We start from the raw sequence: 13,079 nt of genomic DNA on the forward strand, positions 1-13,079 counted from the left end.
GCCGCGCACGGACGCACGCCCCCCTCGGCCAGAGGAGAGACGCGCTCCGTCCTGGACGCTGACGCATCTCAACTCCGCTTTATCCACGCTGAAGTGTCACCAGACACACCATGACCGGCTGAGGAGGAACATTCAGTCAATTCATTAAGTACTTTTGATTCAAGAGGTTTTTTGGTGGATAATTGACGCTCACAATGGATCAGGTGCGTTTCCGCCATAAGGCAATTAAAGGCAATTTCTAATAACAGTCTTCGTCTTTATCCTATGATATTACTGTGTGAATATCTGGCATGATGAGTATTTGCGTCAATATTTTGATAACGTAGACAGCATTATACATATGACTTTGTGAAACTGCTCACACACGTTTAAAGGACATGCGTCTGAAAATCTGATTTGAAACACATCTATCACTTTGATAAGGCCTTCCGACCATTTGTGATTAATTTGAAAATCGTATCTTGTTTTCAGTCAAAGTCAAAAGGAATCTTTCTCTCTCAAGAGTAAATCAGATCTGCTAATCAAGATCAAACCTCTTGGTACATGTTGACAGAGTTGTTAGAGCTGAAAGATTTTGAAAATCTTTTTTTTTTAATCTTTCACATAATCAGAGTGTGTCACCCGATAGAAAATCGTGTTAGAAGATCGTGTAAAATGCTATATCACGTCTGATACGCCATTCGAAATGGAAACCTGAGTAAAACTGGAAAGTTAGGTTTGACCGTCAGATTGTTTTGTCTTGGAAGGAGGAACAAGGCATATAACTGAAACTTTCTGAGGAAGGATTCACGAGTTAAATGTTCAACAAATATCACACACTGTAGCCTATATGAATTTGTAATTTTAGTCAAAAATATTTGTTGTAATGTATACCGTAATATGTATTTCATTAATGGCAAATTGCCAATAATACAAGTTAGGATAAATACCACCTAGACACAATTCTTCAACCTGATCAAAACTGCAAAATCAATCTTTTTAATGGTGGTATCTGTCTTGCTCTAAGTAATTGTTTTAACTGTTTAGTAAAATGTAGGTAAAGATAAGAATTATACTTGCTTTAAAAATAAATGTCACTCTTTTTGTCATCCTGAATATATAATGTTCATGTTTCTGCCTGACGCTGGCATAATGTCTGTGGGTGGATCTGTGAAACTGTCAGCAGGAGGACGCGATGGACTTTAAGAGCCTGAGGGCCAAGTTCCAGGAGGAAGATCTCTTCATGAAGCAACCCAGGACCAGACCTGTTCTCCCAGAGAAACCAAAGGTGGTGCCTCCCCCCCAGAGCCCCACGCACTACCTCCCTGCAGGAGCGCGCCCCTCCCTGCTCACCTCCATCAACCACACCCTGGACGGGAAGAACATGTATGCCCCCAGAGTGGTCTTCAAGGAGGACACAAAGGAGAGCAAACAACCTCTCATCCAGAATAACTCAAAGGGAAAAGAGAAGAACGAAGCCAAGCCGAAGGGAGGGAAAGACAAGCCTGCAAAAGCAAGCAAGGAGAAGCTCAAGGACAATGGACCCGCTCAGAAGGAGAAGAAGGAGAATGGGAAGGACAAAAAACGTCAGCAGAAGGGGGCTACGGTAGACCTGGTGGCCGCCAGTCCTCCTCCCAAAGCCCCAACACAAAAGAAGAAGGGAATATTTGGCTTCAGAAAGTCTACAAAACCAGATCCAGTGGTGATCCCATCGGATCCAATCCTAGACGCCCCGAGCCCGGATGATCCAGGACCAACTCCACTCATACCACTGATGCCATCTAATGTTGGAGACACGCCAGACATCTCAGAACCAAGAGCAAACCAGGCTGAGGTCTTACAACGGAAAGCCATCCTACCAAACATTACCTTACCTGACCCCACTGCTGTGGAGGAAGCGGCCCCGCCCTCCCCTATCCCAGAACCTCCTGACTTCTCCCCACCTCCTGCCGTCATTCCTGACATTCCAGTTCCCATAGTCCCAACGCCCCAGATCGAAACCCCAGCGGAGATAGAGGCATGTTGGAACCCAGGAAATCCTGATTTCCCTGTTTCCAGACCAGACAGCAGAAATGGAAATGCTCCCAACCCCCCCAGATCTTCGCCAACCCCTCCGACCAGTTCTGCCATCCCAGATCCTCCCCCGGTGGCGTCTGCTCCGTCCCCATCCCCTCCTGAGCCTGAGGTAGCTGAGGCCGACATCGAGGCTGTGATTGCAGCTGCTGTGGAGAAGCCCCCCTCTCCACCCATGGACCCTCCGTCTGGGGTCACATCGTCCGGAGCCGAGCGTCCGATCTCGGCGCTGTCTGCCTTGGAGAGGGCCGAGGACATGATGCCGGGAAAACGGACACCTCCTGGGGACCAAAGGATCTTAGATGCCCTGGAGAAGGCACGCAAGAAGAGCGCCAGGTAAACCATAAAACCCCTAAACTCTCCTTGAAGTGCTTTTCAGTAACTTGCTGTCGGTAACTTATCCCATGTCTGTTCTCAGCCCCTTGTCCAACCCCACCCGATCCTACTCCATCACCCCCCCTCCACTTGAAGACCTCTCCCCCCCTCAGAGCCCCACCCAGGATCTCCCATATCTCCCACCTGTAGATTACGAAGCAGGCAACGCCCCCCCACTGAAACCAGCACCAGTTAACGGCGCCGAGCACCGTAAGTCACAGCTGAGGTCATCTGTCTTCTGAGCCTCTTGCTCTTGTAAGGGTTTTTGTTGTTGAAGTCACCCTAACATGAAGTGCAGGGCCACTTACGCCATCCTCAGGACATCAGGTATGTGCCGGAGAGCTGCACAACATTATTAATTACGGTAGACCTGCAGCTACGCAATCAAGTGTGGTATGTGAAGTAAAGTTTTCTCCTGGGGTGGGGTTGCAGCTGTGGAAATGTATGCACATATGACAGCCTTAGCATTGTTGTTTTGAGCCAGAAACCACTGAGGAGCCAACAGGGCAGACCCGTGGAGGTATGCCAGCTATCAGGACGCTGCAGCAGAACGGCTCAGCGTGAGCAGGGAGCGTGCTGATGTGCTGAGACAGACTTGGGATAGCAGAAGTGAGCTGGTTACACAGACAGATCTCTCACCTTTCACGGAGCCTGCTGTTACATCTCAGTGCATGCATGTGTGGCCTCAGCATGTTTGCAGAGTTTGCAAACTTGATATTTTGAAAAGAATTTTGAAAAGATATTTTGTGTCATTAAAGCAGCACAATGTAACTTTCAGCTTTTGTTGAGTCTCCTTTGGACAAAAGCGGTAGTGCTTTACCAGTAGTGTGGAAGGGTTCCTACCATCCACCTCAAAGTTACACAGTGCCAGTGAAGGCGATACAGACCCCTCAGACCTTGACAGAGGTGTCATTAAACCTGTTGTAAGTTGATGTACCATCACAATGACTCTGGAAATATGATATTAAGGTGGAAAAGTTACATTGTGCTGCTTTAACAGGGTAAGCAGGAACATGTAATGGTACTGCCCCTTTTTAAAACAGTGCTTTAACCTTCTCAGACCTGGCGTACGCACATGTGGACGTCACACGTTTTATCGTCTATGTCACAATATTCACTTTCTTTATAGGGGCCCAAAGCAACAAGAAAAAGGTCTTAGGTGGTTAAAGCTCCTTTAAAGGAGCTTGAGGCTCCTTTTAAGAAATGAGGCTCTCTAGCGCCACCCTTCACCACGATGGCCGTTGGGGGTACTGCAGCCAACAGTGAAGCCGGCACGGGAGAACGGGGAGAACGTGCATGCAGCGTCATGTGACGTCACATCCACAGCCCAGCGCGGGAAATTCGGGGCCGAATTGCAGCACATTTTGCAGAACACAGCCTGTTCAAGGCAACGGACAGATATACTAGAGGGCTCATTCTTTTGGGTTTGGAACGCTTCATCTGACATTATTACTAGAAAACTTAAAACGTATACGGATTTTTTTCATAAATCCTGCCACAATCCGGCCTCAAGCTCCTTTAAAACAGAAGAAATAATAAATCTTTTAGAAAAAGTGCAGACCCAGTACAAGGGAGGTTTTAAGGGATATCTTTCCTCAGGAAAACACTTCCAGTGTTTGCCTGGTTTGGTTCCTTCACAAATCAGATTCCACACTTGACTTCTCTTCCTTCAGGTGCTGTTTTGCTGATATTGACGTAATGCCCTCAAGGGTGAATCTCGCAGCTAAGATGAGCGTGTCTGTTTAACATTACATGAGGCTTGGACATTGTAAAACAGCTGAACAGCCAACACCAGTCGCTGATGTATTTGGTGTGACTGTTTGCAGGACCAGGCTCTCCAGTGCTGGAGCCCACCACTGAGGAGGGGGACGAGGCTGTCCCCGAGCTGCTGGTGGTACCTCCACCCAGCCGGGCCCAACCAGACCTGGAGTGTACGCCTGACGCTCCAGAGAAACCCGACAGACCTCCCTCCGCCGACCTGAGGGAGTTCCTTCCCCCTACTCTCTCTGAAGGTAACTGCGTGGCCTCCACCGCTACGCTCACACATCACTGAGACAAAGCTCCAACCCTGCTGCTGCTTCACTTCCCTCTGCAGTGATCCCCGTTCCACCCGGCTTTTCAGAGGAGTTTGATGACGTGGCCTCAGACGCTTACTGCTCGGAGCTGCCGGTGTCAGAGTGGGGGAGTGAGGAGTACGGCGGCACACACACTCCGGACGAGCAGGACGGGGCCGACTTTTACATTAACGACGTGACTCATCCAGGAGCCGACATCCACTCGGAGCCAGCATATGAGACAGAATACCGAGAGGATCTGTTCCCAGAGCCTTCCCCCTCTGTCCCTGAGGACCCACCACCAGCAGAGGAGTAAGACCTTCAAGTCCAACGACAGCGTCTGTGCTTTAAAATGCTTGCTCTTCTCTGGGAAGCTGGCATTCATCGCTGTTTATTCCAACTTTCTGTGTCCTGAAGGTCCAAACCAGAGAACCACAACAGTGTCGGTGAAGTTGCAGAAAATATGCACAACGATGTCGGCAAATCTCCCAGCAAGAAGAAGGGAAAGAGCGAAAATGGCAAGAAGCGCAAAGGAACACCAAAGAGTAAGGGCCGGCTTGTAACGTCACGTCTCTTTCTTAGAAGTTCCCAGCAGAAATCAGAACCGGCCGCGTTGCTCCACTCCCCCTTCCACTGGTGTCATTTCATCCCCAGTTCACAATCTCAGTTCAAAGTAATAGTATTGTAAAGACAACTGATTTACCAAAATACTTTTTGTGAAAAAAATGAGACAAGAGCAACAAAAGTTATTGAATGCTGAAAAACATTCACCATCACTGCTTATGAGTCAAGTTGTGTTACTGGGTTGAGAAGTTACAGCAGCAGTGAAGAGGGCTTCACCCCAGGTTGTCGAAAAGATTTAGGTAACATTTGTAACTGTAACATAAATAATAAATTGGGGATTCATTTTATATTACATTATAATTACATTAGAGGGTTGAGATGATCTAGAAAAATGACCCCTATAAACCCCAAGAATCCCACTAAGCCCTCTCACATGCAAGATAATAATATATGAATATATAATAATAATAATAATAATAATAATAATAATAATAATAATAATAATAATAATAATAATAATAATAATGATAATAATAATAATGATAATGATAATAATTATAATTATTATTATTAATTATTATTATTATTATTAGTAGTAGTATTATTATTATTATTAATAATAATAATAATAATAATAATAATAATAATAATAATAATAATAATAATAATAATAATAATAATAATAATAATAATAATAATAATAATAATAATAATAATAATAATAATACAGATGGATTCAGCCCAAGTGAAGCGGTCCTGTAGTCAGACAAATCCGGATAAGAAATGATTGTATCCCTGTAGGAGGAGGAGAACGGGCTTGTTTTCAGCTTTATGGCATCAACAAGAAAATGTTGAGGCTCGGCTTATTTCAACAAGAGAAGAAAAACTATATTCTGCATGTATTTTTATCTCCATGTTTTTTAACTTTTCATGTTTTGGTTTACTGAAGCTGTTGTTAGAGTTTTGTTTTGGAAGGGGTTTTGTGTGTGATTACTACACCTTATGTTCAGCGAGTCAAAAGCTCTTGTGCTGAACGTAATTTCCATGTTTACCCGCAGATCCATATGCTGCTGCTGAGACTCCACAGGAAACGGTAAGCCTTGTTCTTGTTCCTCTCATGACAATCTTAGCTGTTCCTTTAGTTAATAATTGTATCTAAAATAAATGAACTCATTTCTTTGATTACAGACTCAAGAGAAAACCAAGACGGGCAGGTTTGGCAGGTAAAAGTCTGTGGTTTTGGATCCATTCCTCGGTTTCTTATGTCAGTTATCTCCCCCAAAGATTTAGTGATGAGAGCTTCTGTTTCCCGCATAATCCTATCCAACCGCTGCTCCAGCACGCTGCAAGGACCCCGTCTCAAACGGGACGCCCCCCTTTATTCTTGTCTTCCACAGGAGTGAGAAGAAAGCGGCGGCGGAGGGGCCGGATGAGAAGGAGCTGAAGAAGAAAGAGAAGCAGCGGCTGGAAAAGGAGAAGAAGGAGCTGAAGGAGAGACAGGAGCGAGAGAAGAAAGAGCAGAAGGAGAGGGAAAAGAAGGAAAACGAGATGAAGAAGAAATTTAAAGTGAGTGCTGTTGCTGACTGACAGGAGAGGTATGGAGGGCGGCTGCGCTGCAGCCGAGGGTGGGGCGCGCTCAGGCGCACAAACCTGTCGGGATTCATTCCTCCCGCAGAGACGCGCTGAGCTACATGTGCAAACACAGTCTGGGTAAACATTTGTTTCATTCGTGGCAGCAACTCTAACAGAAGATCGATGGCTCTTGTTGCTTTTTAAATACCGGTAGTACTTTTTCAGCGTTTTCAGCTGTCTCTGCTGTAGTACAACAATCTAGCCCCGAGTCGTCTATTATCAAAAGTAGGTTGGTCAGATCAGCTGATCCAGCACTTCTGGAAAAGATCTGAACACTGAAGAGGCTTAATAATATTATAATGAGGCTGTGAAGATCCCTATTATTAGGAAACTGAACTAATGCCTCATCAGCTGCTCACATTTAGTGGCTGAATAAGTTTGGGGTGTGCAAATGTGGTCAAGACGGCCTGCTGATGTTCAAACTGAGCATCACCTGAATAATTCGTCATGAACAACCACTTCTAGACTGAGAATGGTCTGAAAAAGAGAAAAGAGCTGATTAATGGCAATTCAGGTGAAAATGAAGAGATGTGGATGTCAGAGGTCAGAGTGAAGAGGACAGAATGGTTTGAGATAGTAAGGCAGCATCCCAAATAACCCCTCGGTACAATCAAGGGGTGCAGATGACGAACAACATGCTTGTTGAGCTGATGAAACCCCACAGCTCACCTGAATCCTGCTGCTGACTGACCATATCTCCTTTAATGACCTGCTGCTACTTTCAGCAGGACACCAGGACGCTTCCCAGGAGCTTAAAGAATCTCAAAGTGGTTCCTTGAACCCGACGGGCAGGTCCCTGGCCGTCCTCAGAGGGCCTCCACCGTCCCCACATCTCAGTGTAATAGAGCACCTTTGGGATGCGGGGGATCAGACTGTTCAGGTCGATATGAGACAACATCTGAGTGTTTCCAGAATCCTGTTGAAGCTTTTCCAAACAGAAGCAGGACGTGGTCCAGTCCAGGACCAGACAGACAGACCCGTGAAAGTGGCCGGTGACCATGTCCTGCATCAGGCAGTCGTCCTTCTGACCGTCCAGATTACACACTCAAGACTCTTCGTCATCAGTGTTTCTACTCACAACAAACAGTCCAAACCAGCTCAGATCAGTGACCAGTTCTACTGTGGAAGTTCTTTCTTTAGGAAAATAAAAGACAGGGCCTCGTCACTTTCCCTGAAGAATCTTAAAATCTATTTCTGGTTTGAGTGAAAATGTCTTTAAACCTCGAGTTGTCAACACTTGATTTTACTCTTGTTTTACCTGTTTTCATGCATATAAACTGACTTATATACAGGATGTATGTCAGTTGTAGGAAGTATTTAACAAAACAGCGATAACAAACTAGATTCCATATAGATGTACTCTGAGGTAGTGAAGTTATTCAGGTCTAGATCTGTTCCCCACAATGCAGCCTATCAACAAAAGGACAGACTAAATAAATCTGTAAACAGTTTTTAATCCACACCCACACCCAGTTAACTGAGACTTTGATCCACCCAGAAAAATCACCTGCAGCGACAACGTTTCCTGTCAGCTGTCATCCAAGAACGTACCAGATAAACATCCCCTGGCCTTGATTGGAAAGTTTCTTTGGTTTAATTCTGCTCCAGATCTGTCATCCAAAACTGAGTTTTACCTATAGAGAATGAAAATAAAAAATCCCGTCCATTCAGCTCGTGTCTTCTTTATCTTACTGTTACTATTTGTAATCATGAGCAAACCGCTAGATGCTGCATTTGTAACAGCGTTGGAATGGAAGGCTATAAATGATACGTTTTAACGGCTAAAACTCTCTTATTGGACACACTGCTTAAGTAAAACCACTAAAGAAAGTGATTACCCTCTTTTAAAAGTATTTCATTCTGTGACTTATCAACCTAATCTGCTGATTCCCAGTTCTTTCAGCTGAGTTTATATTTTCTTTGATATGTGAGTTGCTTTGACTTCTTCAGCTTTGTCTGGATATTTTACTCACATCCAGCACTCCATCCTCACACAGATGATCTGTTTACACTCTTTCTGAGTAAAACAGGATGTATTGTTGTTGTTGTGTAGATACTGTTTCAGTTAAAAAAAAAACAGTGCAGAAACTTCTTTTATGTGATGTAACGTGTCAGATTCTCTAAAATCGAGTCTGTCTAAGCTGGAAACTGTCCCTGAGATGCTCCGGAGGTCATTCATATTCATAATCACACCTGCCTCCTCTTTAAGATGCTGCTGCTCAGCATTCATTTCATTCAGAGAGAAGAGGTTATGAGGTTACACCCCGAGGGACTGTTTACAAAGATGCTATCAGATTCAGTTTATACAAACACCCAGACAGCTGTCATCGTGTCTGTTAGATCACGGGACAGGACGACGCCATGTACCAGGCAAAAGTAACCGTGACAACAAAAGGACGCAAGAACGATTTGCCCGTCAACAGCGGAGACATCATCAGCATCATCCGAACAACCAACTGCCCCAAAGGGAAGTGGCTGGCCAGGGACGGCAGCAACACCTGTGAGTTACACGCCCCGGTATCCCCGCCGGGGATCAAGGACGAGCCGAGTTCTGCTGGTGTCTCTGAGAACACGCCGTCACTGACGCTGTGCCTGTGCTGCAGATGGATACGTCGCCGTGGACCACGTGGAACTGGACATCAAGGAGATGCTGGAGCTGGGAAAGAAGGCTGGACGCAGGAGCACCAACACCCTCCCCGAGGCCGAGGTCACCAGCACGGGCAGCAGGTGCGTGTTCCACCCACGATGCACCTCTTCAATCAATACTATCGCTGTTTAAATAATCAACTGAAATTGCTTGATCTTCTACTACACAGGAATTCCAACCAATTCCCACAATCAACGGAAAGCTGTGAGTATCTGTGCTGTTACTGGGGATCGTGGTGTGTGTGACGTAGGGGTGGGTATTGGGAAGGACCTCACGATACGATACGCATCACGATACTTGAGCCACGATACGATACACATTGCGATATCCCGATTATGCGATATCCCGATTATTATATTCTACATAGTTCACCGAAAAATTTAAAAATGCATTACACATCTTAAAATCCAAGTTGTATATATGTACATCAGATGATAGTGATGGATCTTAAAATCCGAGTTGCACGTTCATCAGATTAAAGTGACAATTCATGGGACAAACTGAGTCAAAACAATGTTTTATTATAACTATACAAGCTAAAGTTACAACATATTTGTATATGTTTTTCATATTATTTACATCATATGAAATTAACATTAAATTTAGTATGAGGTTGCTTTAATTATGTGGCAAATGATAATAAACACAAGAAAGATGGGTACTAAAACCAAGGACAGGCACAGTGATCAGTCAGTATAGATATAAATCCATAAATAAATAAACCTCTGTCCATTGTTTTTCATTTATCAAGGACAGGCAATTGTGTTATATAAAAAATAAATTATAAAATGAAATAAAACGTGAAATAAAACCTGAGCTCAGTGCAGGGCCCTCCCAGGGTTGGTAGAGAGTGGCAATGCCCAGGACTGTCACTTAGGCAGGAGCACTGGGTGATATAATGGGAAAAAAAATCTGGGATAAAAAATATTAAAAAAAAAAAAAATCGATATTCAAATTTTGAATATCGATATGAATCGGCTGGAAAAGTATTGCGATATATTGCCATATCGATATTTTTGCCCACCCCTATGACGTCACTGGGCAGCTGTTTAATGTTGTTGTTGATGCTCAGTCTCAGATGACAGCGAGGAGTGGACCTGTGACGACGACGAGCCTCTGTCTCCCTCTGAAGCCGCAGACTCGCTCCCTCCAATGTAACTAACAGTCCCTTTACCGTGATCGATTTGGCGCCACGGCTTTTTTCCTCCCACCAAAACCTGTTTTGTTGATGTTTTTACCTCTGCAGGGGCCACGCAAGAACCCTCTCCATGCCTGATATGGGTAAGATATATCACGTCACTCGAGCGTGACGTCATCGCTCTTCCTGCTCAGAGAGGTTTTCCTCAAATAACTGACCCCGAAGTGCTTCAGCGCTCAAACTTGTATGTCAAACTAATGAGGTGGAAATCTTTTCAAACTGGTTGTTACCCACAACCCAATTATGTTGCTTCAGAGTGGCACCTGCACTTTGATGTGTTTACTTCCTCTGTCGGTTATCTCAACGGGGGTATGAGGACACGATACGCCAAGGTACTTCAAATATCCGGATTTTCTGAACCGATATGTTATCCAGTCACCCAGATAAGGTCGTTGTTTCATGCAAGATGTGCATCTCTGCAGCACGTTTCTGTTCAGGTGTGTTGTTTTACTGTGCAGAGGCAGATGGTTTGAAACTTTGTTGGTGTTTAATAGTTTTTCGCTGACATTCAGTGCTCCAAGAGGACAAAAAGTTGATGAAAGTCAAAAATTTCATTTACATTTCAGCTGTTCCATGTACAATCACGTCAGTCTGTTTAATTTAATTCAAGGTGGAGGTCAGAGAGTTTTCTGTTGCAGAAAATGGTGAATTCTCAAAGCTCAAAGCGCCTTTTAAAGGTAGACGGCATGTAATCTGTGCTTGTTCTGATGCCTTCATGAGCCAGCAGAGGATGAACAGCTGCAGCAGAAGGCATTCAAATGGATTATTTTGCATCTATCTAATTAGATTGTTGCGGGAGCGTGAGAGCGACACCGGATATAAATAGCTCTTAATGACCAGTCATTACCATGCAGAGGCCATGAACCAATACTCTGTGTTTACATGATGCAGTACACCGCCGCGCTTGGATTCATTTAGCACTTTTCAATTAATTCGTTTACATGCTTTAGTTCATTTGTCCGCATATTTTTGGTCAATTCATGCATTTCAGTTTTATTCAGACTTTTACACTAAAGTCTCAGTGTTCAAACCGCCTCTGCACTAAAAAACTATGTTTAAAAGTGAAAATTAATGTATTTCCATACACACGATGTGAAGAAAGAACAAACATTGGGGTTAAACCGCTATGTAGTCTTAAGAAAAGCAGCTCAGTCATTAGCTGACCAGATGATGCTCTTCATGCCCCCTGAGTCCAGATTTCCCCTGATGCATCAGCGTGAGACAGGCAGTGGATGAAGTGATGATGCCATAATGCCCCGTGGGGGGAGTATTATGATGAGGGGCTTCACCTGAATGCACTGAAGAACCAGGATCCGTAGATAATTTTTTTCCTCGATGGCAGTCATAACCAAAGATGATAAAAGCATCTTTCACTGAGAGGGTTCAGGGAGCCATGACAGTCGGGATCTCAGCACCACTGAGGAGCTTTAGGAGTCTGGTCTGACTCTCACATTTAAATCTAGACATTGATAACTGTTAGGACGTTGTATATGCTTACTATAAACGTATATACCACACTGTACAAAATATAAGAGTGCGCTTTTTTGTTTATTTTCGATCAGCCAATGCATAAACAAAAGTGACACCATTGCGACCTGAAACTCCGATGTTACATTACATTTCAACTTCTCTGTGAAGTCACCCTGCGTGCAGTTCATCTGACTTTGACTTTTTGAACTGTTTTATTGAACTTCCAAGTGGGAGTTGTTTGTTGATGTCAAGGTTCAGCAGGAACGTCAGCTACTCCAGTCCGACGGGTTGATTCAGCGTTGCTATCGACATTCAGCAGCAGCTGCTGCAGCTTCAATCTAACCCTGTTTAAAGCTGCTTAAAACCTAAAAACCTTTTAGATGGCGCCTCAGTCCTATATGTTGCACGTTTCGTCTGGGTGGATGAGCAGATTATTTATGTAAACAGGAAGACGTTGACTTGTAAACGTTAAATAATGACGGGATTAGTGGTATTGATGTTATTCCGTTAATTATTATTTTTCATGCACAGGAAACAAAGACCTTCCCGTTAACCATCAGCACAGTCACAGTGACCTGACCGATGATAACCCCCACATCCAGTGAGTTCCCCCTCATAGTGTTTTAAACACACACACATACATAAGCATGATATTTATTTTCCCATGTGTCTTTGAATTAGAGCAAGATACGAGGCTCTCCAGAAGTTGGCGACATTTTTCCACTCACCTCAACCTCTGGACGCAGCTGTCAGGTGTGTTATCTACACGAGCCAGTGCAATGTGCTTGTAGACACACAAACATCTTTAATGAATACTTTTCCTTCTTGTCTTGCAGCAGCCCTGAACCAGAGACGAGTAAGTCACGCCTGAAAACTCACAATTACCAAATGTGTGATCTATTTGTACTAATAGATCACACATATAATGACTAATAATGATGATATGCTCCAGGTTCCACTGCTGATCCAGAACCAGGGACGGAAGGAGGAGTCGATCTTGCGTAAGTGCAAAAGAAACCAACACTCTTACATACACAAACAGAAAAATGCCAAACATGCTACCCAACCTGCCGACGGACAGGTTTCC

General features: G+C 44.2%; 1 protein-coding gene across 2 annotated transcripts in view; it reads left to right on the forward strand.

The window, feature by feature from the left end:
- LOC133458312 (FYN-binding protein 1) overlaps positions 1-13,079 on the forward strand; it is a 14,575-nt gene continuing 1,496 nt past the window's right edge. Inside the window, exons 1-18 of one of the 2 annotated variants that reach the window (XM_061738080.1) lie at positions 1-203; positions 1,163-2,388; positions 2,471-2,637; positions 4,254-4,439; positions 4,523-4,793; positions 4,899-5,026; positions 6,104-6,138; positions 6,234-6,268; positions 6,443-6,611; positions 9,018-9,177; positions 9,281-9,404; positions 9,494-9,528; positions 10,397-10,478; positions 10,571-10,605; positions 12,524-12,593; positions 12,674-12,745; positions 12,829-12,848; positions 12,945-12,993. In XM_061738080.1, coding sequence (XP_061594064.1) covers positions 195-203; positions 1,163-2,388; positions 2,471-2,637; positions 4,254-4,439; positions 4,523-4,793; positions 4,899-5,026; positions 6,104-6,138; positions 6,234-6,268; positions 6,443-6,611; positions 9,018-9,177; positions 9,281-9,404; positions 9,494-9,528; positions 10,397-10,478; positions 10,571-10,605; positions 12,524-12,593; positions 12,674-12,745; positions 12,829-12,848; positions 12,945-12,993 — 2,873 coding nt within the window. In that variant the 5' untranslated portion in view covers positions 1-194. The remainder of the gene's footprint in view (positions 204-1,162; positions 2,389-2,470; positions 2,638-4,253; positions 4,440-4,522; positions 4,794-4,898; positions 5,027-6,103; positions 6,139-6,233; positions 6,269-6,442; positions 6,612-9,017; positions 9,178-9,280; positions 9,405-9,493; positions 9,529-10,396; positions 10,479-10,570; positions 10,606-12,523; positions 12,594-12,673; positions 12,746-12,828; positions 12,849-12,944; positions 12,994-13,079) is intronic. The other variant, XM_061738081.1, reaches the window with a different exon arrangement.

This window comes from Cololabis saira, chromosome 13 (assembly GCF_033807715.1).
Source record: "Cololabis saira isolate AMF1-May2022 chromosome 13, fColSai1.1, whole genome shotgun sequence".
In the NCBI taxonomy this organism is placed as follows: domain Eukaryota; kingdom Metazoa; phylum Chordata; class Actinopteri; order Beloniformes; family Belonidae; genus Cololabis; species Cololabis saira.